Here is a 27,585-nt window from a genome sequence, read left to right as displayed (position 1 = left end):
GGAAGGAGCTTGCAGCTGCTTTCTTCCTCCACAGACCTGTCTGCAGCTGTGATGTGCTGAGTTAGCCAAATGCACCATTTGAACCTGGGCTTGTGGTTTTCTCTAGATTATTCATGAGCTTGTAACCAAGAAGAAAACCTTGTGTGGTGTGTGAACTGGGGCATGATGTGCAACTGTGTGTGTGCGTGTGTTTATAAACATGTTTTAGATGCTTCTGTGTGGCTCTTCTGGGATCACCCAGACGTCATCACTTCCTTGACTTATTTCCTTTGCAGGGTGATGTTGGCCCTCAAGGATTCCCTGGGACGCCGGGAGAGCCTGGCCAGAAAGGTGAAAAGGTATGAGCTTCCGTCACATGGGCATATTCTGGTATCATTGAACTCTCAAGTTCAGCAGCCATCGGTGTTTTCTGAGCAGATTTCATTTGTGGCTGCTTTGCGAAAGTGTGGCCAATGCTCTCATCTCTGTCATTTCCTCTCTTCACCTAGGGTGATGCAGGCATTGGTCCAAGAGGTTCTCCTGGGCCACCAGGACCACCTGGGCAACCAGGATTCAGTTCAAAACTGGACAAGTTGGTGAGTCCCAGATACCCACAATAACTGCATGGGAAGAAGCTGTTCTCCTTGTCACTGCCCCCTCTGGTTGAAGCTGTCTGGTGTAGCTGTTTGCTTTCCTCTGAAGCCACAGTTCACCCTTCCCTCTCTACCCCCCCTCCTTTATTTAAATATTTATAAGCCACTCTTCCATTAAAAAAAATAACAAGTCTGTGCATGGCATAATTTTTTATTGTATGCATTAATTTTCTGAGCGTGTTTTCTTTTTCTTTTTTTTTACATCCAGTAAAAATCATTTTATTTGCCCAGACCTTTTCAGAGTTTATTTTTCATCCTGTATTTGTTGCTGTATTTATGATCTGTTTTGCTCTTAAATATCGTGCTGCTTTTACCAATGTTATGTTTTATTGTAAGAAGTGCTGTGAGCCCTTGTAGGCTGAACCACTGAATAACAAAGGAAAAAATAAATACTAGGCAATTTGAGAGAGTACTTTTCTTTCTCAATTATTAGAACACCCTTCACAATGTCTTGAGTCTGACTCTCTCATTCGGGATAAACTTAACTCCTTACACTGTTAAACTCACAGCAAGGAAGCCAGAGTTGGGCCCAATTCTTTACCCCAGTAGCATTTCTCATTGGTGCGCTTATAGAACAGTGTGCTTTTCTTCCAGACATTTATCGATATGGAAGGCTCTGGTTTTGGAGGGGATTTGGAAACCTTACGTGTAAGTACCAAAAAGCAGTGTGAACAGGTGCTGCCTTCAGAAGGATTTCTTCTGGGGAGGTGGGGTATGGCATGCACCTCAGAAGTTAACTTGCACCACAAATGCTCTCTTATATGATATGTTCACACCTGATTTTGAATCCTATTTGTTGTGTTTCAGGGCCCCAGAGGACAACCCGGGCCCCCAGGACCACCTGGTGTGCCTGGCTTGCCAGGACAACCTGGAAGAATTGGGACGGATGGCAGTGACCTTCCAGGGCCCCCTGGCCTCCCTGGAGTGCCAGGTCGAGATGGCAGCCCAGGACCTCCAGGGCCTCCTGTAAGTTAAAGAAGATGCAGAGAAGGAATAATTGAGGATGGTAAAATGCGAGTCTGTCTCCAGAAACTGCCCCAGCTCCCAGTATTATGGGGCTTTGGCTTTGGTTGTCAACTCTTCCACTGCAGTTTCAGAGGCATGGATAGGGGTGAGAGCCTTTGCTTGCTGCTTTGTTGTGCTCCTGTGGGGTTGCTGGAGTTAGTGCACTAAGTAAAAGCTTGCCAGGTGTTACCAAACCCCTAAAGTTATTGCATATTATAGGCTCCCTGTATTGCGTTAGTAGCATTTTCAGGGAGGTAACCTGAAACGTGGTCTTGATTAATTGGATGCATATGAACTTTAGGCTTCTGTTCTGCTGCTTTAGGTATAGGTCACAAATAGTCCTATATATGTGTGAGCATCACCGAAAGCTGAAACGGTATCACAAATATAAGCATGAGATATAATAATGTGAATATTTCATAATCTTGTAGCCAAGAGGTGCAAGTATGACAATCTAAACTAGTAGCTTGTGGAACACAGGGCAACCTACTTTTCCTTTGGGGCGTGTGTGTGATAATCTGTCCCAAGTTGCTTCTCTGCACAGTTCCAAACAATGGAGCTTCTTTTATGAATAAACACACACCCGGAGCATCACAGGGAGAAAAGTGCTTTGTGGACACACCTTGGAGTGAAGAAACAGTGAGCAAGGGAAAGGTTTCACACTGAGAGCCTGTGTGATTTAGTGGTTAGAGCGTTGGACTAGGACCTGGGAGAGCAGGGTTTGAATCCCTACTTAGCCATGAAGCTCACTGGGTGACCTGGGCTAGTCACCATCACTTAGCCTAACCGAGGCATAGGCAAACTCGGCCCTCCAGATGTTTTGGGACTACAACTCCCATCATCCCTAGCTAACAGGACCAGTGGTCAGGGGTGATGGGAATTGTAGTCCCAAAACACCTGGAGGGCCAAGTTTGCCTGTGCCTGCTCTACCATACCTCATGGGGTTGTGAGGGTGAAATGGGGAGAAGGAGAACCGTGTATAACACCTTGAGCTATTTGGAAGAAAAAGGTGCTATATAAATGTAATAAATAAAATAATAAATAAATCACACACACACACTGCAATCTTTCCAATAAAAATCCAACACATGCCCCCCTGCAAAAGTTGTGTCCAGTGGAAAATAGCTTTCATTCTTTTAGTACACAAAGACGTGTACAATATGTAGTTCTGTTTACAGGGAAGAGACGGTATCCTTTGACAAGGAATGGTCTTGGGATTAATGGATGCAAACTGGCTGATGGCAGCTTTTAACACAACTTTCCTTTTCTAATCTTTTCCAGGGCCCTCCCGGTTCTCCAGGAAAAGATGGGATAGCTGGCCAGCCTGGACTGAATGGAGCTAGTGTACGTATATTTCTCTCTTAGCTGTGCAAGTTCCTTTCACAGAGCTGTAATCCCGCCTCAGCAAGCCTGAGAAAATAGGCTGCCTCTGGCTTGAATTTAGTAAAAAAAGAAAAGCACATTCACACTTCTTTTCCTTTGCTGTTTCCAGGGAGAACCAGGAGAACTAGGCCTCCCAGGAGCACCTGGACCTAAGGTAGAATAGCTCACTTTCTGGGTACAGTACAAGGACAGGACAGAGTAAGACTGAGGTTGTCTTTTTCTCATAGGTGGTTCAGACATTTCATCTTCTTTTCCTGCTTCTCAACCTTCCTATTTTCCATTTACTTTCCCCCACCTAACTAGAACACTCTGCTTCCTATCTCCCCTGATGTGTTAGAGATACTTTCTTACTACTACAGAACCCCATACAGGGGAAGACAAAAAATGGAGGTAACATCTCTGCGCATGTGTTTGTGTGGCACAAAAAAATGCAGTTTGATATGTGTGCAGAGGTGTAATAACAATACAGTGTGATCCTGCATGTTGAATGGTTTGTGGAATTGTGGGGAGAAAGCCCCCTGCCCTCTATTGCAGTATGACATGCAGCTCTGAGTGTTTTCTAACACGTTCTTTGAACTGGCCTAATTGGTGGTGGTAGTCCCATTAAAAAAAATAAAAATAACCATGTAAGGTTTCTTTTCTCACCTAGGCACTGGAAAAGACACATCTCCTTCTATTAACCCAGCACTCTTAAGAGATGTAAAAGAAGATGTTCCTCTAACCTTAGCGTTTTTGACATTATTTTATTAAAAGCAAGCTTAAAAACATTTCAGATGAGAATGCCTTTATTATTGAACACTGATAAGACAATCACATCTAGCTATAAAATAAAAGCAGTCTATATTTTCTGTAAGCTACACTTCCCGTAGACCATAATTTACTTTTTCTTCTTAGTGCACATGTTCTGCCTGATAATGGACAAAATGCAGACTTTGGGTACAGTCCTGAAGCCAGTGTGTCTGACGTCAGATTTCCTTACATATCCCCAGTACACTTGCTTATGTAAAAGACCTAAATGTGTGTGTAGACCACCAGTTTGGGCCACAGAAACCACTCCATTACGGGAGTGCAAATAAACTGTTGTGTGCATTAAGAGGTTCTGTGTGGTGCATATCTACATGCTAAGTCAGCTGCAATTCGGCAGCTGCAAAATTCAAAATATGCAGGCTGAGTTAGTCCCCAATTTTATGCAATTTAGGGTGCTTCCTCTGTTCAGCTGCACACACTTACATCATTGTAACACTTGTGGCATTGTACACTTCAACCAGTGTGAGCATCTGACAACAGAGCGCAGATCAGAAGCATGTGCCATTCTGGGATGTGATGCACATACAGATGTTTGTAATGCATGTAACGAGAGAGAGGCAGCATTGCAAGGTTTTCTTTCAGAAATACTGTGCACAATATCCTATTGCCAGGCTATTTTTGGCCCTCTTGTACTTTCCTTCTCTTTGCTCTTTTCAAACATCCTTTCTTGTTTTCTTCCAGGGCAGTAAAGGAGATGCAGGGTTGCCGGGAGCACCGGGTGAAACTGGCCTGGCAGGCCTTCCTGGGCCCATGGGTCCCCGAGGACAACCTGGTCCTCCTGGTCCACCTGGTCCAGCCTTTGGGCCTGGATTTGTGAGTACCGTATTTGAAATGCCATTGTTGAACACACCACTGTTCCGTGGGCTCCGTAAGACCCACGAAGTGCAAAATGTTGGAAAAACTTGGTTGTACTACTAATAGTTGTTCCATCAGTGTGTGAGGTGCTTAGCAGAGTACCAAACAAAGAGAAATGTTCCTCTTTTCAAACTAAATGTGAACATGGATGACGGCAATAAAAGGAGGAGAGACAAGTGGAGGCAAGGGTAAATAGGTGACTGTGCATTAAATTAAGTTACACACAGGTTACAGCCACACATTCATATCACTTTAACAGTCATTCCTTTTGCCCCAAAGAATCCTGGGACCTACAATTTCCAGCCCCCTTGAACTCCGCTTCCCAGCATTCTTTGGGAGGGGTGATTTAAATATATGGTGACTATGTTGAGACTTTGCTTCAGTAGGAGATGAGTCAAAGGTTTCCTGGGAAAAGAGGGATTTGAAGGATGTGAGAGTGAAGTGGCATCACATAGAAGGGAGTTCCAGGTATAAGGAAAAGCAAGCAAGCAAGGAAGAGTAGAGTAGTTTGAGGGAGCAGAAGATGGTCAGAATTATCCACTGCATCTCTCTCAAAGACCAAAGCAACTGGCATTTCTCTGTCAATCCCAATTTCCGTACCTCAATAGAAATGAACCAAGTGGTTTAGGCACATGGGAATTTTTACACTAACCCTGTGACTTTGGCAACAATGTATGCAAGAATCAACTGTCTGATTAGATAACGTTTATTAGGAATAAAGAAGGAAAGGGAAGAGAACAAAGGAACTAAGCAGAATATTGAAAATAAAAGGAGCTCTTTAGCTCAAGTCTAGCTCATCAAGAACCAGTGACTTAGAAACAGGCATAGCTGGTCATTTGCAGGGTTTTCTGTTGGTCAGTGATGGACAAGGGACTTTAGTGTGAGGGACAAAAGGCTGCATGGCCATAGCCTCTCTCTTTTTTAAAGGGTTTCCTACCCACATTGCAGCTGAGTGTCCGGTGGCACTTCTCAGCTAATTATTTGCCAAGTCACCTGTAAACACCTGTAGGGGAGTTAGAGGGGCGAGGATGGTAGGAAGCTCCTGGGGATGTGACTATCTTAGTGTTCATTCTCACTGGGATTTCTTGATGTTGCTTCCAGAGGGACCTATCCTGTGCTTGTGTATTTGGGAACTTGGATATGTCTGGCTTGCTCAAGCAAAATGGATGGGAAGAGATCAGGGCTTTTCTCCACAGGCTTTACCTGATGACAGTTCTGCCTGGAGACTAACGCCATCCATTCTTTCTTAGGATGACATGGAGGGCTCAGGGCTGCCGTTGGTTTCTGCTGTTCCTGGAGCACGTGGACCAGAAGGGCCACAGGTATTCCTCATTCCATTTCTCAGTATTGCCTTCCTCCAAAGACTCCATCCCTGTGAACACCTGCTTGGGAGCATGCAGGATTTGAATAACACAAGCTTTATTTATGACTAAAGATGCATAGGAATGGGCTGCTAATCAGTTTATATTTTTTATGAGTGTTGAGGTTAACCTTATAGCACTGTGTGGCCATGTGTTACCACTTGTGATTAAGGGGGGTGCAGACCAAATAAGAAAGTTATGAGCTTTTGAAGTTATCTTCTGACCCCCTCATCTACAGGATGATGACATATTATCACCTGAGTCTATACTGGACATGCATTAAAAGCTTTCCATGTTGCCAGTGTCCCGCTGGAGACATTCGGTCTGTTGTTGTTCTTCTTGCAGAAACAAGCATATTCCACTAATTGCCATGTTAATGTCCTAGTCCACAGCTGAGTGTCAGGCACACTCTGAAAAGACAGACTTTGCCTGTAGACTGTGATACTTAAAATCTGAATAGCAGACCTTAAGTTACGCTATAAAACATGGATCCTGCTATGTCATTATTGTTAATGGATGCTAAATACACACAACAGGTATAAATATGGCTTTGAGGAGATTGTGCTCTTCTATAGGTCATGAAATCTGACAGAATTGAGTTGATGACCATTTTTATTTTTATAGGGACCACCAGGGCTTCCAGGACTCAAGGTCAGAATTATTGTTGTTACTATTTTGTTGTTGTTGTTGTTTGCTGCTGTATTTAACTAGTTGGTTGGTAGGCAGTATGGCTTGGCTTGTTTTAAGCCAGAACTGCACCCACAAATGAAGGTATCCATCTCTCTGCCTGATCTGAACTCCATTTAGTGTCCAGTGCTCTTTTTTAAAAATCATTTTCCTATTCAAGTTAAGGTCCTTTCCATAACAGGCCAATCATATTAGTTCACTATACAAGGCAAAACGTGGATGGTGGTAGGTTGAGTGGGCAGAGGACTACTGAGTTTTGTGGTGTTGTTACAATGAAGCACTCAGAGTGTTGAACTAGGTTGGTGCAAATATATTCTGCAAGGCATGTATGAATCAGGTGTGGGTAGGGAAGGGTTATAGAACAGCAAGATGAGGCTCTTACGACGCTTTCCTTAGTCCTGTCTCTTGTCATTCAGACTAGGATAACCTCTACATTTTGGTGCAACGTCTTGGCTCTCACAAAGGATGCATACTGACCCAAAAACAGAACTGTCAAAAGCAGGGGTCAGCAACCTTTTTCAGCCTTGGGTCGGTCCACTGTCTCTCAGACCATGTGGTGGGCCAGACTATATTTGGGGGGGGGGGAATGAACGAATTCCTCTGCCCCACAAATAACCCAGAGATGCATTTTAAATAAAAGGTCACATTCTACTCATGTAAAAACACGCTGATTCCCAGACTATCCGCGGGCCGGATTGAGAAGGCAATGGGGCCGCATCTGGCCCCTAGGCCTTAGGTTGCCTACCCCTGGTCAAAAGGCAAGGTGCATCACTCCAACTGCCCTAGCAGAGCACAGGCAGGACCATTTCAATTTAGATGGTGCTGCACACGTGTCATACTGCCACATACTGTCACAAGTTCCATCCCACCATCAACAGCACAAAAAGATAGTATGGACTAGGACTCAAATGGAAAAACAAAATAGAAAAATTACAGAGCACATCTTTTATTTAATGTGACCAGTAAAAATAGGCCTTCTGCCTGTCTTTTTGTTAATTTTCAGGGTGATGTCGGCAGCCCTGGTCTCCCAGGTTTGCCTGGAGTGAAGGTAAGACCATGTCATAAATATTGAGAAGTACTTGGAGAACTTTGTCTCCACCTCCCCTACCATGCCTGCTGGTTTTTAAGAGATGTTTTGTTACTGTACTGCTATGAAGTATTTTAACGGGAGCTGGACTGGATTGCTGAGTGGCATTTGTGGGGAAGGTTAGGATCCCTTATTAGGCTCCTTTGATTGTTTGCAGGGAGACCCTGGATTGGCAGGTCTGGATGGTCGTCCTGGGCTAGAGGGTTTTCCGGGACCACAGGTGAGCATGAATTTCAGTGCAGTCATTCCTCTCTTTCTTGGCATCTTTCGGACAAACTCACAGAAAAGAATATCCTACAAATGTTTCTTTTTGAAAGCTAAAAAGCGGAAAATTAAGATACCCCTACAAATAATGAATAGGTTGTATCCAATTGAAACGAACAGACTTGTGTTTGTTCATTTAGATGGCTCCCTTCTGAGTAGAGCCTAGTTGGATGCAGCCTTCTGTGTGTAAGTGTAGCTCAGGAAGAAGCCCTGCAGAAACATGGACTTCACAGCTGTATTATTCTCATCTCCCATGTCTAGTGTGTGCCCTCATAGAGTGACAATGTTGTTCTCCTCATCTGTAAGTTATTACACACCTCAAATACAACAATATTAATTGCACTCATCCCTAGGATAGTCCCAAGAGAGGGATCACTCTTCTTCCTTGTTTGTAAATGGAGAACAGATTGAGTGATGTTAGGTGACCCAAAGCCCACCCAATGAGTCCATGACTGAAGTGTGGGAGTTCAGCCCAGATCTTCTGGATCTATGTCCAGGTCTCCATCTGCTGGACCACACTGGCTGTCACTTGCCACACAGTTCTTCACCAGACACAGTTCTCCATTGTGCAAAACTGTATCCTTCCCTGAAAATGTGTTTGTCTCCCCCATGTTTCTCATTTCAGGGAACAAAGGGTGACACTGGAGACCCAGGGCCCAAAGTAAGTACCTCCGTGGATTTCAGGAGAAGTTCTGTTTGCGTGTGTATGTGCACATGTATGAGTGCTTGTGTGCACACAACATGTTATGGTAAAGTGTAGTCAGGCCAGGATTGGCTTGCAACAGTTTCCCTAATAGTCAGCTGGTGATCTGTTTTAAATTTTGTTGTTACTGTATTTTAACTGTTGTAAACCACTTCAATTTTTTAAATGAAATTGAAGTATACAAATGCTTTTAGCAAACAAACAGAAAATGGGCTAGAATGTGTGCACTTAATATGTTTTGCAACTCACCCCCTAAAAACTTTATTGTTGTTGTTGTTAATAATAATTTGTTGTTAATAATAATTTTTTATACTGCCCTTCATCCAAGGATCACAGGGCTGTTTGCAATATAAAACACAGAAATACATACCATAGTAACAAACGAAAACAATACCCCACCCCTGTTTAAAAGGCCACAGATAGTTAAAGGACAGAGGTCTGGTTATAGAGGCAAGTTTTTGCGTGGCATCTAAAGATATATAATGATGGCACCAGGTGAGCCTCCCTGGGGAGGGCATTCCACAAATGAGGAGTCACTGCAGAAAAGGCCCATTCTTGTGTTGCTGCCCTCCAGACCTCATATAGGGGAAGCACACGAAGAAGAGCCTCAGATGATGATTGCAGCATCCGGGTTGGTTCACATGGGCAGAGGCAGTCCTTGAGGTATTGTGGTCCTGAGCTGTTGAAGGCTTTATAGGTCAAAACCAGCACTTTTAATTGGGCTGAGAAACTAATTGGCAGCCAGTGCAATCAGGCCAGGATTGGTGTTCTATGCTGAAACTGTCTTGCCCCTGTGAGCAAGCTGGCTGCTGAATTCTGCACCACATTCAAATGTTCTCTATCTTTTCTTTTGAGGGTGAACGAGGTCAAGATGGAATAGGGCTGCCAGGTCCCCCTGGACCCCCCGGCCCTCCAGGACAAGTCATCCTCCTGCCCAGTGATGATGTAAGGATATTTGTGCTTTTTTATTGACCCCTTCCTCTTACTTCTGCAAAATCATGTTATTTGCTGTGAATCAAAATGATATGATTCCATAGAGGAGCCATTCCTCAAAGAATCAATTCATTATTTCTAATTATAAAGGTAATTTGTTTCTGTATTTTCTAGTTCAGCATCAACCATGAAAATATTAATACCCTGAAGTTCAATGACTGATAGTTCTCAGTTTCCTTCTTGGCAGACATTGGCTTGGTTCACATACCACACTAAGGCAAACTAGTGCGAACATGTGAGCCTACAGGCTCCCAGGGAGGAGATCATGGCAACTTTGCTCACGTCCAGCCATTTTGCCACTGTGCTGCATGGAGCTAAGCCATGGCTTTGCTTCGAATGTTGTCCAAACCTGGGCTCATGAATTAGCTCTCTCCAGACAGATCATGAGCTAAAACCAAGGTTGTTCTTGGTTTACTTACAGCTTGTGGTTTGTCTAGGAGAGCTAAAACCATGCGTTTGGATGACACACTAAGCCAAACCACGGTTTAGGGCAGTGCAGCTCAGCAGCAAAATGACTGAGAGGAGGGAAGTGCCTGCAATCTTGTGGTGGGGAGCTTGTAGGCTTGCACGTTCATGCTAAACCATGGTTTGAACCAATAGGTGATTGCCTCTAGAAAATTTTATACGTGTTCCTTGCTGGCGTGGCTGGCTTCCAATAGGGTAGCAATCCCCCCTGCTCATTTTAGTTTTTAGGCAAAGGGGTCTAGATGTCCTTGGACTCAGCTGGGCATTCTTCTGAGTAGACATGTATTAGACTGCAAAGTTTAGATTGCTGATTTAAGCCAGTGGGCCCTCATGCTGAGAAAATATGGGGCCAGATTCAACTAAATAATAGTGCTAGTGGGGGCCAGCACAAGAACTCCTGTTAGCACATCAGAGTTTCTTCCCTGTGCCCCCCCACTGCCCCAAATGGACTTGGAATGTATCCCTGAGGAACCTCCAGAATCCCAGCGAGCGGGGGGGGGGGGGGGGGCAGAGAGAGAGAGAGAGGGAGGGAGGATTGTTTCATCAGAGAAGCTGAAATACTTTCACTGATCAACCAATTGTAATAGCTGAATTCCACCCATGATATGTAATGTTACGTTTGAATTCGAGCCAATCTCTTTTCTCCAGCAACTGTTGATTTAATAGAAATGACAGGATAATGGTAGGAATAAGAATAAACAATTCAGGGTCATCGGTAAGAAATTTGTGGCATTTTACTGGACTTTGGGTCAGACTTTAGTTTGCCCCACCAAAGAATATGAGGAAATACAATAAAGATCACATTTTAAGTATACCCTTTCATTATTTTTTTATAGAAAACCTTACCTACTCTGCCAGGCCCAGAGGTAAGCAAAAAGCAATTTCTATCCTAGTGATCATTTTATTCTGATTTAGTGAGAAGGATGTTGTGGCAAACTCCCTCAATAAGATGGGAATGGGGGGGGGGGGAGATGGGAGTGAGGTAATGTGATCTGGTTTGGGGTGTTTGAACACTTAGACACTCCCTGTGAGTAACACTTGAGAGGTCTGGTATTATCTTTATGTGGTAGCGTTTTCTGATAACCAACAGCAAGGATTTTTAATATTGTGAAAGGAAACTTATCCCTCAGCCAGAGGATCAAAGTAAGGTTGAGGCACTATATAAACAAAACTGGAATTTTATTTAAACGTATTTGACGAACATTAGAGCTTATTGATTTCACTGATAAAAGCAAAGCACTTTGTTTCAGTCAACAACACTTTACAGAAGAAATTAAGAACTTAATTAATTTAAATTAAATTAAGTTTAAAGGGCTGGAGATAATACTATTATATATTTTATATGTTATTTATGCTACCCTATTTCTTCTTGCAGGGCAAACAAGGGCATGCTGGCTTCCCAGTAAGTAGTTGACCCAGTAATGTTCAGTGTAGCACTAAGCAGATCATTCCTTCAGTGCAAGGATTTCTCCTTGTGCAACAGAACCATCTCTGCCTCTTCTCTCACCTGTGTTCCCCCTAAATTTTTTCGGGGGGCGGGGGGCACTCTCAGCCCTCCAGGACAGATTTGGGGAAAGCATAGGGTGCACATGGAGGGAAGGGAGAATCCTCTTGTGCTAGTGCAAAAATGTGGTTGAATACGGCCCGGTGGCTTCACAGTGCTCAGATTGTAAGAATTCGGCTGCTGTACATCTTTGCAGTTTACCAGTGGCTGGAGCGGGGAGGGCATGCCAAAGTTTTTTCTTAGTATACAGTGGCATCCTCTGTTGCAAGAGAAAAATTGCAGCACATGTATAAGGGCTCAATGCACACTTCCTTTTGTGCTGTGCTTTCTAGGTACAGCTCTGGGTTTTCCTGGTCCAGGTTGGAGCTTTTTCCCCTTCACCTTCTGCAGATTTATCCAAGAAAGCCATTTATTTGCTGCTGAATTGGAGAAATGACAATCTGCTGAAAACCTGATTGCCGTTTGCTCCGATTCAGCAGTAAAACACAGGTTTCCCTGGGGTAAGCAGCAGGAAGGGGAGGGGACACTCTGACAGAGACCTAGAAATCCCAGACTTGTACATAGAAAGTGCAGCCCAAAAACAAGTGTGAATGAGCCCTACGTCAGCACTGCGAGTAAGTCCTCCAACAAACAAACCAATTTACTAGTCCATTTACTGACATCTATCTGCATATGTGTAAAAAAAAGTTTTATAAAGCTTCCTAGATTGCTCACCTGGAGACAGTTTTGGCACAGCTGATCAGGCAAGTGTCTATTCACAACCCGCTTTTTAAAGTCTTGGCACTGTGGCTTGAGTTTGATTTTCTTTGCCTGTAAGATTTGCCTGTAGATTGTATGATTCACCCCCCCCCCAAAAAAAAACCCCATAGCAGCTTATTACTACTACTACTGACTTTGCAGCTGTACTAATATGTTCTGATCAGAGCCAATTGAAGTCAGAATAAATGTGTGTGAACTGGCCCTGGCGAGGGGTTGGGTGACCTTGCTCCAAGCCTCAGTGAGCAGCTCTCCCCCCTTGGGGGCTGTTCTGGCTGAGAGCTGCCCTAGAGCAACCAGATGCAAAGGAGGGCAGCTTTGAGGCTTGGCAGCAATCGAGCTTTTGTTATGTTTTGCTTGTTTTTATTTTGTCAGCGGTTGTGTATATTGGACAAGGAATGGAACGAGAGAGAACAAAACAGGAAGGATGTGTGTGTGTGTGTGTGTGTGTGTGTGTGTGTGTGTGTGTGTGTAGGGGTGGGGAGGTGGTTGCAAGGCGCTCCTCCTTTTGCTTCTTTCCATTTCCTCAGCATCCCAGGCAGGGAGCAGCAGACACCAGTCCTGCTGTATCACTTGCTGCGCCCGCATTTTGAGAGCTAAAGTGCACATAGCTTTTCAAACTAGGTAGATCACTAAATGGATTTTCTCTGGCATTTTTTCCAGCCTTAAACTGCTTTTCAAACTAGGTAGATCACTAAATGGATTTTCTCTGGCATTTTTTCCAGCCTTAAACCCCACTTTTTCCAATTAGTTTTTCCTCCCATTTGCAGGCTGTGCTAGCTTGCGCCAGGAGAATAAGACAAACCACCCGCAAATCTACAAAGGGGAGAAAGTACAGATGGACTAGCACTAATAACCAAACTCCTTGGGGAACTCTAATAAGTGTAAACTAAAAGACGGGGAATTCTACCACTTGTGGTGGACGTGCGAAAAGATGAAAAAGTTGTGGGATTTGATATACAGTGAGCTGAATAAACTTTTAAAATATACATTCCCAAAGAAATCGGAGGCTTTTTTATTGGGGATAATAGGAGGTGAGGTGAGAAAAGAGAATCGTGAATTGTTTCAGTATGCCACGGCTGCCGCTAGGATCCTCGTGGCCCAAAAGTGGAAATCCCAAGAGATCCCAACTCTAATAGAGTGGCAGACTAAATTTTTTGAATATACAGAATTAGCAAAAATGACCTATAAAATTCGAGACCAAAAAGTGACAAAGTTTGAAGAAGAGTAGAGTAAATTTGTTGCATACATACGAATTAATTGTAGAAGTTTAAAAACTGTAGCAGGGCTAATATAAATCCTGTGATGTGAATAGAGGGTAAATATGAATCTGCAAGAGAAGATGTAAATTAGGAAAACCGTAGCAGGGAAGGAGGGAAGTCTGGGCGCGAAAGTGCGCAAGGTAAATAAGACAACACAAAATGTTGATTGTAAAAGTTTAAGTTTTATTTATGTTTGTGAAAATCAATAAAAAGCATTGTAAAAAAAAAGAGAACTCTAATAAGTAATTTTTTAAAATAATAATAATGAATGTGCAGATTGGCCTGACTTTTTTTAAAGCAGGGCTTCTCTGGCGCTTTCCACAGTCAGCTTCCCCCCAAAACATGAAGACTACTATTTTGATGGCTTGCTTGGCATTATTTGTAGACCAGAGGCTCATCTTTAGGCCAAGGCAAGCAGATCAAAGCAAAGGAGGGGGCCTGTTGGCTCACAGCATGCTTTAATATCCCTAGATAAAGGGTGTGCAGTTGCGGGGGGGGGGGGAGCAAAACAAACAAACAATATTGCTCCACTGACTCCTAATACTGAAAAGATGGGCCATGTGTCAATGTCATCAGTTGTAATTCTCTGTGATTCCAGGGGCCAGTGGGACCAAAAGGAGACACAGGATCTGCAGGTGTTCCGGGCTCTTCAGGTCCAAAGGTAAGAGAATCATAGAATTGTAGAGTTGGAAGGGACCCCCAAGGCTCATCTAGGAATCTCAAAGCATCCATGAAGGTCACGGGTTCAAGCCCCATGTTGGGCAAGATATTCCTGCATTGCAGGGGTTTGGACTAATCATGCTCCCTTCCAACTCTACAATCCTATGACAGGCGGCCGTCCAACCTCTGCTTAAAAACCTCCATGGAAGGAGAGTCCACCACCTCCTGAGGGAGTCCATTCCACTGTTGAGCAGCTCTGTCAGAAAGTACTTCCTGATGTTTAGTTGGAATCTTCTTTCTTGTAACTTGAAGCCATTGGTTTGAGTCCTACCCTCTGGAGCAAAGCATTCCAGTTTGCAATTTGATCACCACAATGCAAATTTCTCCACTCTCAAGAGGATTCTTACAATTTGGCTCCTGGTCTTAGGCTGCAACCCTAACTAACCCTGCTTACCTGGGAGGGAGCCCCTTTGAATTCAGTAGGACTCTCTTTTGATTAGACATGGTTAGGATTGCAGCCTTAGTTCCAAATCGTTTTCCATAATCCAAATATCTTTCCAAAGCACCAATTTCTATTTCTTTGTACTTCTTCAGCCTTACAGTGATTGATTAAGGGCATGGCAAGCATAGCATTTCATGCTTCCATGAACTCTCCCCAAATGCTCACTATTGCCAGCCATCATCCCCTGTTGGGGAATCTTACTGCAATAAGATCATTGTACTAGATAGCTTATAACATGGGTCATGTTTCCTCTGGAGCAATACTTCAATTGTAATTATTTATTAAATTTGTTAGTCTCTTTAGTGACTTACAACCAAACACCCCCCCACACATAAATACATTAAAACATCCCACCTATTTCTAAAAGTTAAAGGCCAGAGGCCTGGTTCCAGAGGAAATTTTTTGCCTGTTTTGCAAAGTTTATATTTTCACAAGCATTTTGTCTTCATTCTTGCCATTTGTCTTTTGGACAGGGTGAAAAAGGAGAGCCAGGGGTTATAATAGGTCCTGATGGGACAGTCATAGCAACTAATCCAAAAGGAGAAAAGGTAGAAATAAGCATGCTTTCATTTGAATTTTTCTCTCTCTCACTTACCCAGTTTTGCTACTGTATAACGAGAAGCTGAAGGATTTCCCCCTCCATGGCGTAAAGACTGGTATAGAACCCCTATAAAAGAGAGTGAAGGATTGAGAGCCGCCACCCATGCTTCTGGCAGAGTGTGCTACTGAGTTTTTGGATGTGCACCCTCTGCAAAAGTTGTGTTAGCAAACACACACATGGGATTACCCACGTGATCTGTACCATTCAGATTTTTTCTGGGAAAAGGGAGGAGAGAATATTTATTGCAATGTGACCATGAAAGTGACTATGGTTGGTGAGGTGGTTCTCTGGCAAGAACCACTCACAGCCTTTGTGTGGTGATTGAGTGGGCAGGGGAGATGGGCACTGCCAGGTTTTGGGAAGTCCCAAGCAATATGTTGCTTTGTCTCTCCCCAATTACCACCCTGGTAAGAGTGTGTGTGTGTGAGAGAGAGAAGAGTCTCCCTTTCTTTGTTAAGGACCATAAAGCGTTTATTTGCTCTTATCTAGTTTATTAATATTATTATTTAATTACAGGCAAAGGCAGGGGTTGAAGGCAGCACATAACAAGTCTTATCTCCCCTCCCTCCCCAGCAAGATCTGAATAATCACAGCCGAGGAGCCTCCAAAGGAGACTTCCCCCCTAAGACTTTTAGCCATGAGGCCTTTTTGTGGGGTCATTCTTATTGTGCTGGAGAGGCAATCCTTTCTTGAAAAGGATTATCCCCTCACATGTCTGTATTATATAAGAAAAATATATATGCAGATGCATGCAAAATCTCTAATGAATGTCTAGTTTGACCCTTAGCAACCATGGGCTTGCCTCTAGCCCAGGGTGCTCTAAATCAGGACATTGCCTTCAGGGCAACCCACCAAGGTCAGTGGCAGATGGAGCCCGGAGGCAAAAGTGTACAGAATGGCAAATGTACATTTCAACTTTGTCCAGTAAGCTAGTTTCTACACACACTCACAAACCCCTCTGTAGTCTTCATGCAGAGAAGCAAGAGGAATTATCAGATATTGAGGATACACTCCAGTCAGGCAAAGTACTTGGGGTGCGAAGCGGGGCTGGAGAGAGGGGGTTCATCACCCCTGTTCTAAATAGTAGTGTGGGATACCTCCAGGCTCTCACTATTTTGCAGGAGGGATTCAAGCACATGCCAGAACTTTAGGTATGCACATTTCAAGTGGACTAAAGGGCTCTGTTGCCCTAGTGGAAGAAATCCACTTTTTAAAATGATTTGGCTTATTTGCTGTTTAGAAAGTGATGGGGAAATGCATTGAAAAATGGTGAGTGAACAATTAGCTAAGGGAAAGGCATGTAAGCAACCCACAAGAAAACCGGGTGAATGCAGGATTGATGTTTGTTGTTGTATATCCACCCTGCAAACAAATCGAAATGAATGCTTAATAAAGACTGAAGATAATCTAAGCTCGCTGTAAACTTTGTGCAAGCACTCAGGATGAGTGTAAGCTGCTTGTCTGGAGGGTCTAATTGCCTCTGCTTTCATTGCCAGGGTGAACCAGGCCTGCGAGGACCTGTGGGACCAGCAGTAAGTTACAAAGGGTATCTTTGCTTATATGCAAGGAATTTACATATATCTAAACATCCATTAAGCATGAATGATAGAATTAAATTATCCTCTCTGTTGTTCTTGTTGTGTGTGGTATTGCTAGGAGAGCTTTTGTGTAGCTCCTATTTATTTCAGTGTGGTTACTTAGGAAAGTCAAGTCTGTAGCCAAATATTGCAGTGTGTTTTCATCTCCTAGTAGGAGTCCTTCTGTTCAGGTTTCTGCCTGCCCTTCCCCAAGTTACTGTAAGTCATAAGGAGTGTAAGCAGGGATCCCTTTCCCCTCTGGTGTCTATATTATGTCAGCACTTACTTCCTGAATTTGCTATTGGAGGGAATGATGAATTCCTTGTCTTCTGCTTCCATTTGGAATTATAAATCCTGTAGCAGATGGTATTACATCACAGATATTGCAGGAACTCGCATTTACAATCTCTTGCCATCTTTCTAAGCCTGCCTTTTCTCTCTGTTCTTCTAGGGGCCACCTGGGCGGCATGGACAGAAAGGAGAAATCGGCTTTCCTGGAAGACCTGTAAGAATTTTGATTTTTAGATTGTCTTCAAGTGTACATTCCCTTATTATAAACGGAATGGGGGAAGAGGAGTAAATTCATCCACCTCTAGAATAGTCACTGTTACCTCTCTGCTAGATAGAAATTCCAAGGGAAGCTGCAGAAATCAGACTCCGGCATTAATTCACTCCAGTCTGAACCATTAACGAAAGGGGATCCTAGCTAAAAGGATGCAAGCGCCATAACAAACACTCAGTGGCTCTGCATGCAACTGGAATGCTTCTAGGTCCCCTCAGCTGGCACTCCCTCCTGCCATGAGCAGGGAGGCTCTGGGTACATTTAGATACAACAGGACCATCCACTTTCCTGTCTCACGTTCTGCTGTGAGATCCTGGCCATGCTGCTCCTACCAACACAAGGTTTGTCCCTGCATTCCTTTCTTCAGGGTTGTCTTTCTCCAGTCAGGATGAAACTGCCCTTCTCCTGATCACACAAGCCCCTCTTTCCATCATCTTGTTCAACAGAGTGGCTCTGGCTTGGTTACTGTCTCTATGTCTTGCTGGTGTGTGACAGTGCTAAGAAAGGACAGAGGTTTCTCATGTGACACCAGCAAAATCTGCCAGGAGCTTCCTTCAGGGACCTATGAAAGTACCAAGGGTTTCACCTGCTGTTTGTTCCCTTTAATTCTAACCTCATATCGACAGCTCTGGCCTTCGCAGTTAAATCATCTATTCGAGACAGAACCGCAACATAGTTTTACCTACTCTTGAGGCATTTGGTTTCAGGAGTAATATGTAGGAGCTCCCCATAGAGAAATTGTGAGATCTCAGTAGATTCTTCTCTCTTTGCCCTTTCACTTCACCCGATGGGAGCACAAAAGGTGATGTTTGTAGCGTTCTTTGTGCTCTGGATCCTCATTATTGCTGTGTCATTACAAGGGTCCCTTAAGCTGACTCAGCAGTGGCTTTTTGTCCTTTGCAGGGCCGACCTGGTATGAACGGGTTGAAAGGAGAAAAAGGTGACCCAGCAGACGCAAGTGGAGGGCTGGGCTTAAGGGTAAGTGGAAAACTGACACATCTCTCTGCATGGTGCAGTTTATGCAGTGCTGCTAGCTTTGATGGCCTTTGTATCCCACTGTAACCCCGAGCACGAGCATCGTCAGACTCTGTTATGAGAGAAGAAAAAGGTCTCACATCTCCCCAAGGGGCATCTGAAAACGACCTTGCTCTTGTCCTAGTGTGGCTGCAAGTATCCAAATGCAGCAGTGGCCAAGCATTTTTGTGAGAGCGTTATTTCTCATGTGTGCTGCATCCCCTTTGCCTTGGAGTGATTTTGCTTCTGGTCTACTTAGAACCAGGGAGCTGGCAGCAGCACAGCACAGCATTGGGGAGGCAAGCAAAATCATAGGCCTAATTCTGTCCCGTTGCCAGACCCCTGGGCTGTCATGCACCAATCCTAGAGTGCCATAACCACCCACCGTGTGGACTCTAGTAAAGCAATGCTAATTCTGGTCCATGCACTGCAAGAACAATTTTGTCAAGTATATTGTGTGTGAACGCTCTGATTTCCTCTGCTGTTGCAGACAGAATAATGAAATATTTGAAGCCTGGAGTCCTGGAGTTTGGGATTTGGGGGAAGTATTGTCTGTGGGTGGTGGAAAGAAACACAAACCTTGTTTGTTTTTGTAAATGCCGATGACATGCATGATAAGGAGGTGGAACTGAGTGCAGGATGCATTCCACTGGCTGTGTCATCTTCCTGTCTTCCACCTTTTGAGTTGACCGCAAGTCCCGGAAGTAGAAGCAATGCCACATCGCACAATCTTGTGTTCCAGTTAAAACCAGGAGCAGCACCCACCACCCACAAAGGCACAGGGTGGTTGCAGAATTGTCACTGTTGAGTGGATATTGGCTAGTGTCCCGTTCTATTCAGTCTGTTCTGTTCTCAGTCAGTTCCCCACATAATTAATGGGATGTCTGTTTTTCTCTTCCTCTCTCTAGGGTCCTCCAGGGCTCCCTGGCCCTCCTGGCCCCCCAGGTCCTCCGGGCAGCATAGTGCCTATTTATGACAACAATGTGAGTAATGGCCTACGTGCATTTTCCTTGCTGGGGGGGAAACGTGTGTAAATGCCAGAAACTGAATGTCTTGCTAGTTATACAATGATTGGGTAATAATGTATTTCATGGGGGGATTTATTTTATTTATTTTGCAACTTCAGGCATTTGGTGAAGTGGGACCACCAGGGCCTCCAGGATTGCCTGGTAAGGATGTTGCAGAAGCGGTTAAAGCATGGGGTTGGATGACAAAGATCGGCTTTCCCCATCAGATTCCTGGGGTGAATCCCTCTATAGCAGCAGGAAAGGGTGGATTCATAATTCCTTTTCCATGGTGCTCTATGGGTCACCATTAAAGACTTCCCATATTAATGCCAGACTTTGCACAAGTAGGCATTGGGACCTGCTGGCCTGATCCAGCCCACCAAACCTTTCCTGGTTGCACACCAGTCCCTTGAACAATATGGTGGCAGTAGCAATGCTGCTGGAGAAAAAAATGGTGTAGAGCACTGGTGGGAACATAGCCGTTTTCACCCTTATCATGATACTTGGCTGGGTGGGGTGTTTGCAGATCATCCCATCTGATGATTGGGCACATGTCAGCTGTGGGGCAGCCGCCATGCGGCCCACAGCATTGCAGGGTGATGTGGCCCTTGCACTGGAAAGATTAGCTACCCTTGCTGTACAGAGCCATAACATTGTTTCCTTCTAAAAGGCATTTGGAATCATTTTAATCTGAACCGAATGCGCAATTAATACCCTTGCATGATAGTATAAACCAGTACGTTCCTCTAGCGGTTCTGGAAGTTTTGGACTATGGATGTGCAGTGCCTTCTCACTGGCTCTTGGGGACTGTCTAGCCTTATGCCAGGACTTTGTTTCAGGCTACCATGGTTCTGCTGGTCCGAAGGGAGAAAAAGGTGATGTGGGTCCTCCTGGGCCCCCAGGTAAGATTTCCTGCAGTGTTGCTACTTGCATTTAACTTCCACCTTTTGACCAACACTTACCAAGAGGTGTCATGGATTCATGAGCTAGTGGCAGTCATGGAAGCCTCTTGTGACTTGGTTCATGTGCTTGAGCCTTGTTGCACTCAACTCGTATCTAAGCATTGCACACCTCCAATTAACCTCCCTGCTCCTGCCTTAGACCTGTAGCATGCTGTGGTTCAGGTGTGTTGTTCTGAGGTGGCTGCACCACACAAGTTCTTGCTTTGCAGCAGGTTTCTGTCGCTATTAGCCTATTGTCCCTATTTTATGTCTCCAGCTAGGTGCATCCAACAGCTTTTGTACAGGCTAGTTCTTGCACTGCTTACCACAGAGTACTCTACAAAATCCAAGACCTGCAGGGCTAGAATAAACCTGGTGTCATCTAGTCAAGTTACATGCACCGGTGGCACCTTCACTACCTTAAGCATAGAAGCCAGAGATCAAACCTATGTGCAAAACAGGCAACAGATGTACCTCTGAGCTATGGCCCCTCCTTTTCGTTGTGCAGGAAGCCAAAGCCTAGCTGAGCTTGTCTGTATCCTCTTGGAAAAAAATCTGTAAGAGTTATGCGCTGGCTTTATTAGTGCAAGCCTTATCAGTACAAGTACCAGGCTTATTAGCACAAGCTAAAATAATGCATTTTACATGAGTATTGCTTCCAAATTTTTCACCCAGTGATACACAAAAGCCCTTTCCATACAGTCATAAATGGCTGGGTTGTGCCTCGAAGGCCCATCATAAAAGAAAGTTCCAAAGATCACAATGGAAAGAAGCCCCACAGTAAGCAGAGTTGGTTTCTTTGCCGTTACGAATATCTCATTCTTCTCCCTTTCTTCTCCCTTTGTCACAAGGCCAGTTCCCTTATGACCTCAGCAGATTTGGCTCCACCTTCAGGGTAAGTGTCTGCCATTTGGGAGGAATATATAGATTTAAAAAGAAGCTTAAGGGGTTTTGCTGGGGGAAGACACACTAGGATGGCAAACAGGTTTGGGCCGCTTTGCATTTAATGAGGTCAGGGTCACAAGGATAGGAAAAAGGCTTTTTGTTTGATTTACTATTTGCTTCTAAACTTTACAAGCTGCCTTTTGGGGTACCTACCCTTTTAAGGTGGCTTTCAGTGTTTAAAATAAAAAATTGAAGGACAGCAAACAAATTACGTACAATACAAATCGTACAAACATAAAGCTTTATAACCAGCCGTCATCATCACAACCAGCATAATACAATTTAAAACCAGTTATTTTATCTAAGATATTTTGAATGATTGTATTTTTTCCTCTCTCTCTTCCCCTTTGTCGGTTTTGATGGTTTTCACATTAGTTGCCCCTGAATATTGCTGAAGCTTCAGCTAGGAGGTGTCTTCACCTGTCATTACAGTGGCTGAACAACTGAAGTTCAACTGGTGTATTGGTGCTGCATGCAAGATGTAAGGGAGAGAGAGGTCTGCCCAATGAACCTATTTTACTCAGATATTCCCTAATGTGACAGACCACTCTGACTTGTGCCTAGAAAGCACGAGTCAAGCAGAAAACTGCTTGGACCCGTTTTCTAGGCACAGCACAAGGGGAAATGTGGACAAGGCAGAGGAACAAGTCTAGAAGGAAATAGTGCTAATCTTGGAGAATGCATTTTGTTTGGCCACTGTCTATTTGCTTATTTAATATCTTTCCATAGGGAGAAAGAGGGGACAGAGGGGACCCAGGGCTGAAAGGTGAAAAGGGTGAGCCAGGCGGAGGAGGATTGTTTGGATCAAGTGCTGTTGGACCCCCAGGCCCCCCAGGATATCCTGGTCTTCCGGTGAGATACCCCACACTGCATTGTTACGAGGGTTGGTGGCCAACATCTTTCTACCACGGGATAGTCTTCTGCATTCTATAATAAGGCAGGGGAAACTGAGTGTGCAAGTGGCACCTTTGGTAGGGGATTTGGGCGGAGAAGGATAAGCACCCAATCTCCAAGGTGCAGAAGTTCTCAAGTGCATTGCAGTCCCTGCCATTAGGCAGAGTAGGGTAGCTGCCACAGGTGGCAGATTTTGTTTTACATCATCCTGATGGTGGGGAGAGGCCTTGCTTTGTGACTAGCCTTCTCTTATCCCATGAGGCTGTCCACCGTTACAAATGCTGTTTTGCCCAGAGTGGCAGAAGCAGTGGAGAGAGACTGTAGTAGCAGGTGGGAGAACAAGGGAAGTGAGAGAGGAGGCAAGTTGTGGGGTGGGCACCTGGAGTGGAAGGGTTACTGGTTGTTAGAGGTTTGGATAATTTACCTTGGGGCATGACGTTTCCTTTGCTCCATCTGCCACGGGGCCTAGGAAGCTGGAAGAGGAATGTGTTTGTGTGGGGCAATGGAAGGAGAAAGGGGGAGGAAGGATTAGAACTATGCATTTGGTTATGAATGTAATTAATTGCTTAGGCGGATCAGTGGATGTTTCTGCCATGGAGTAAAACTTCAGTGGTTCTAATATACATGTATGTTATTTGCTTCTTCAGGGCCCCAAAGGGGACAGTATTAGAGGGGCCCCTGGCCCTCCTGGCCCCCAAGGGCCTCCTGGCGCAGGATTTGAGGGGCGCCCAGGGACCCCAGGACCCCCGGGTCCACCTGGCCCTCCAGGACCCCCTTCCTTTCCAGGACCCCATAGGCAATGTGAGTAGATACCTGATTCTTTCCCAGTTACTCATTGCAAATGGCCCTGTTTTAGGCCTTAAAAACAAGCTTTGTGCGAATATAGCTGCTTTAGCTCTGGGTTTGTTTCATTTCCAGCGATCAGTATTCCTGGGCCACCGGGGCCGCCAGGACCACCGGGAACTCCAGGCACCAGTGATGCATCATCTTCTGGGGTAAGAAAAAGCGGCAGTGGGTCACTGCAGCCTACACAGTGGTGTTCCTTTCGTGGGGATGGAGCAAGTTACCTTCCTGTGGGTGGCCCTGATGGGTTTTGCTCAAGCAAGGATTTAACAAATTGGCTAGAGATTGCCGCTGCCAGAGTGATTGATGATGCTCCATCTATGAACATGGACAACCATTTATTGTCCAATAGGAGCAGCAGCTGCTGCTGCTGCTAGCCCTGCAAATAGGAACAGCTGTTGCTAGTTCTGGAAAGCTCTATGGTGCTAATTGAAAGGAACGCCACTCCAATTTCTGGGAATTACGACAAATATTTGTTGTAATAGACATGATAACACTGTAAGAGTGATGACCGTGAAGTTTGTCATTGGCTTCTGGCTTGTGAATCTGACTGTAACTATGGCCTATTATAACTCAGGTGCTCTCTATTTGATGAAGAACCCTGTGTGATTAAAGCAAGGGCTGTCATCAATATGCCCACAGTTTACAAGCGCACCAAATATAAATTGTGTTAATGGTGAGCCACCACCTCGTACTTCAGACTGATGAATGGCTGCGCCCTTTTCGTTGTTCCCTTTTCAACTGCTTTGTTTTCCGGCAGCTGCGAATCTTGCCAACCTATCAGAGCATGATGGCCAGAGCGCATGAGGTGGCAGAAGGACAGCTCCTTTTCATCCGGGACAGGGAAGAGCTCTACATCCGTGTCCGCAGTGGTTTCAGGAGAGTCCTTGTGAGTATGATGTGTGTGAACACAGCAGTCTTGGGGTAAGACTGTAGGTGGACTACTACCTTGGAGAGCGGTCTTTCTCTGTGGGGTATTGGCAGACGCTCAGAGTAATGCAGAACCGACTGCTAATTTATACACACAGAGGGAATGCAATGCCAGGAAGAAACGCTCCCTTGTAGCGATGAATGAGCTTCCTCTGGCTTGATTAGGAAGAAGCTTACTTGAAACAATCTGATATGGGATCCATAGACATTCTTTCCTCCTTACCAAATGAATTCCTGGATAAGTTTCAGGTTGCAACAACTACAGCTTTATTTCATTCTGGCAAATATTCCCTTTCCCTCCAAAGCCGAATATGCATTCGAAAATAGCAAAATTCATCCTAAAGAATAATAGCAATAGGGTGCTGGTGGTATAGTGAGCTGTGAGCTGGGAATTCCCTAGATGAATTCACTGGGTGGTCTTAGGCAAGACTTCAGACCTGCAATTTGGAGATAATAATACCAACCTAGAGTTCTTATAAGTGTTACAAAGCAAGCAAAACACATCATATAAATGCTATAATGACTTATTCTGATTTAATTTCAGCTTGAGGAAAGAATATCCATCTCTGGCCCTGGGCTGGTAAGTGAAACATTATTACCTGGTGTTGTAGCATGGACTGGGTCTATTGTGGGTCATTCCAAGCTTGCTAGGAGTTTTGAGATCCAGGGATTATCAACCTTTTAAATGTTCTTTAGTGTTTGGATTTCAATACATGGTGACCTATATGGTGCACTCGGGTATAGATCAGGGAAAATCCAAATGAGGCATGTCATGCAGGGGGACTTGAATGATCAAGTCCACAGTGGGCTACTAAGGATTTTGGATCACCTGTACTGGGATGCAGCTGATGTAGCTGGCTGTTGTTCAGACTGGTTGGGTGCATGCTTGGCTCTGCTGGTAATGCAGCCAGATGATTGTGCTGCGAGTGGCAGGAAATGGGGGGGGGGGAGGTTGGCTGTATCTGACCTGTGCTCTTCTGTGAGACGGACCCCCTAAGAGGACACTTAGAAAGGGTTCTAGGAACATTACCCTTCATTCTGCTGCAGGACAATGAGGTATATGATAGGCCTCCCAATGTCCACTACTCCCATGGAGGAACGGCTTCATCATCTGGATCCCAGCGCCCCTTCCAACAGCATTTGCCTGTGCATTCCCACCGAGAATACAGCGCTTACTCCACTGCCAAGCCCTGGAGAGGGGATGAGAGTGTGGCCAACCAGCACCGCCTTCCTGAGCAACCCGCCATCCACCAGCCACACCAGGGAGCCCAGCACCAGCAGGAGCCGCTGAACGCCTTCTTCCTCAACCGCCAGCCCGATGCCGTCCCTTCTGCCGTCCACACCCACCATGACTTCCAGCCTGCTGTGAGTGCCCTGCACACGCTGGCAGAGTCCCCTGCTGCAGTTTGGTGTTTTGCCTGGGTGGCTGCCTCAATTGGCCCTACATAAAGACACCGAGAGTAGGGTCATGAAAGCAGCTGGCACCAAAGGGTCCCCTGCCTGCTGACTTCCATTGTGAAGGGTTCCTCTCTACAGGTTGTCCACCTAGCTTAGCATGATGGTCTGCCACTAGCAATGAGGAGTCTGAATGGGCTTCTTTGCCAGCAGTAGGGATGAATGAGCAAGAGGCCCCTTCAAGAATCCCAATCAAACATTGAAACCTCTGAATGGTGTGAGTTCAGGGCTTGAAGGGGCCCAAAGGGCCCAAACCCCTCAGAGAGGGTGCCTGCATCCTGCATCCCTTTGCTTCAGATTTAGGCAGCCAATCAACAACATACTCACTCCATCCCAGGCTGGGAGGCTGCTCCATGGGGCCACCCTATGCTTACAACTTGGTATAGGATGCCTTTGAAGAGGAGACTACAGGGGCTGACAAGCTGGCTAGTCCACACCCACACAATATAAACAGTTCTCAGTTGTTGGAATGCATCCCAGAGCCATGTCGCAATAGCTTTGATGAGGGTGAGGGTGTTACTACTTACTATAACCTCTGCATTTTAGTTATAATTTGACTGCTTTGTGGACATAACCATTGAATAGGCAACTACTTCTGAAATGCCACCCCCCCCCCAACAATGAATGATTTCCAGTGAGAGAAATAACAGGGCTGGCCTCTCATGATTCTCAGGAGTCCCAGAAAGCAGCAGCAAAGCCCCCCGACCCCCATGCTCAGCCCCATTGCTGACTGGCTGCTTGTATTGTGGTGGCCGGACATTCCTCCCCCTCTGCCAGTTGCACTGAGAGCCCCCTTGTGTACTGGTACAGGCTCCCTCTCATGTGTGGTCGTCTTCTTGCTTTTCCAGCTCCACCTCATAGCCCTGAACACTCCCCTGAGTGGCAGCATGCGGGGCATCCGAGGAGCTGACTTCCAGTGCTTCCAGCAAGCCAGGGAGGTTGGACTGACGGGCACCTTCCGAGCGTTCCTCTCCTCCCGACTGCAAGACCTCTACAGCATAGTGCGCAGAGCAGACAGGGGCACGGTGCCTATTGTCAACCTCAGGGTACGTCTGGTCAGAGGCCTGAGCAAAGACAACGCTTCGTGACAGCGGAAGGCAAACATGAAGCTCAGCGATGGGAGTGCTGTCTTCCTTTCCTGCCCCTGTGTAGGATTGCAGCCTCCAAGTGGTGTTAATTGAGGCAAGAACTACACATCAAGACTAGTGGTCAGGGGCAAACCTGCAAGGCAGCATCATCATCTCTTAACAACACCTAATATTTATTTACTTTTTATAAAAAGGTTTAAAAGCTTTATCTTTAATACTTGATCTGTAATGCAGCTCAAGCCGTCACCTTGAAAACTTCTGTAAAGAGCTGCCTTGCATTGAACTGGGAGACTGGCAGCTGTCCTTCCAGGTTCTCAGGCAGGGGCCTTTCCCAGACCAGTTGCTTGAGATATTTTAAAACCATAGGCACCAGGGAGTGAACCTGGGACATGCAAGGTCCCAAGGTCTTGTCCATGGAAAGGGCAGCCTGTCTCAAAGTTATCAGACAGGCAGAAAGCATTCTCAGAGCAGTTACATTATTACATTGCCCGTTTCTGTTCCTTTCCAGGATGAATTGTTGTTTAATAATTGGGAGAACCTTTTCTCCGGCACTGATGCTCCATTCAGAACTGGGGTTCGCATCTTCTCCTTTGACGGAAGGGATGTCCTGAGAGACTCTGCATGGTAGGTGGGGGAAATGGTTTTGTTTCTCTGAAGATCTGGGAATGCAGGTTTGCTGCCCTTCCAGCTGGGCCTGGCCTCTCTGGCTCTGCAACTCCAAGGGCATCAAAGAAGATTCCTTTGTTTATAAAGAGCAGGCAAAGAGAAGAGGAATGTGTTTGCTATCTTGTATTCTTTTTCC

At 45.2% G+C, this 27,585-nt stretch overlaps 1 protein-coding gene across 7 annotated transcripts in view; it reads left to right on the top strand.

The window, feature by feature from the left end:
* Positions 1–27,585, top strand: part of COL18A1 (collagen type XVIII alpha 1 chain) — a 154,351-nt gene that overhangs the window by 123,877 nt on the left and 2,889 nt on the right. For all 7 annotated transcript variants that reach the window (XM_077932764.1, XM_077932751.1, XM_077932760.1 and 4 more), the window contains 32 exons: positions 276–338; positions 489–575; positions 1,227–1,280; positions 1,440–1,598; positions 2,919–2,981; positions 3,130–3,174; positions 4,509–4,640; positions 5,933–6,004; positions 6,668–6,694; positions 7,734–7,778; positions 7,975–8,037; positions 8,707–8,742; positions 9,640–9,729; positions 11,079–11,108; positions 11,618–11,644; positions 14,363–14,425; positions 15,400–15,474; positions 17,024–17,059; positions 17,556–17,609; positions 18,570–18,644; positions 19,589–19,663; positions 19,807–19,849; positions 20,527–20,589; positions 21,480–21,523; positions 22,303–22,425; positions 23,115–23,268; positions 23,386–23,462; positions 24,071–24,199; positions 24,785–24,820; positions 25,288–25,605; positions 26,544–26,741; positions 27,292–27,407. In XM_077932764.1, coding sequence (XP_077788890.1) covers positions 276–338; positions 489–575; positions 1,227–1,280; positions 1,440–1,598; positions 2,919–2,981; positions 3,130–3,174; positions 4,509–4,640; positions 5,933–6,004; positions 6,668–6,694; positions 7,734–7,778; positions 7,975–8,037; positions 8,707–8,742; positions 9,640–9,729; positions 11,079–11,108; positions 11,618–11,644; positions 14,363–14,425; positions 15,400–15,474; positions 17,024–17,059; positions 17,556–17,609; positions 18,570–18,644; positions 19,589–19,663; positions 19,807–19,849; positions 20,527–20,589; positions 21,480–21,523; positions 22,303–22,425; positions 23,115–23,268; positions 23,386–23,462; positions 24,071–24,199; positions 24,785–24,820; positions 25,288–25,605; positions 26,544–26,741; positions 27,292–27,407 — 2,672 coding nt within the window. The remainder of the gene's footprint in view (positions 1–275; positions 339–488; positions 576–1,226; positions 1,281–1,439; positions 1,599–2,918; positions 2,982–3,129; positions 3,175–4,508; positions 4,641–5,932; positions 6,005–6,667; positions 6,695–7,733; positions 7,779–7,974; positions 8,038–8,706; positions 8,743–9,639; positions 9,730–11,078; positions 11,109–11,617; positions 11,645–14,362; positions 14,426–15,399; positions 15,475–17,023; positions 17,060–17,555; positions 17,610–18,569; positions 18,645–19,588; positions 19,664–19,806; positions 19,850–20,526; positions 20,590–21,479; positions 21,524–22,302; positions 22,426–23,114; positions 23,269–23,385; positions 23,463–24,070; positions 24,200–24,784; positions 24,821–25,287; positions 25,606–26,543; positions 26,742–27,291; positions 27,408–27,585) is intronic.

This window comes from Podarcis muralis, chromosome 1 (genome assembly GCF_964188315.1).
Source record: "Podarcis muralis chromosome 1, rPodMur119.hap1.1, whole genome shotgun sequence".
NCBI classification, from domain to species: domain Eukaryota; kingdom Metazoa; phylum Chordata; class Lepidosauria; order Squamata; family Lacertidae; genus Podarcis; species Podarcis muralis.
Note: the sequence above shows the minus strand (reverse complement) of the source record. Positions and strands in the feature narration are given on the sequence as shown.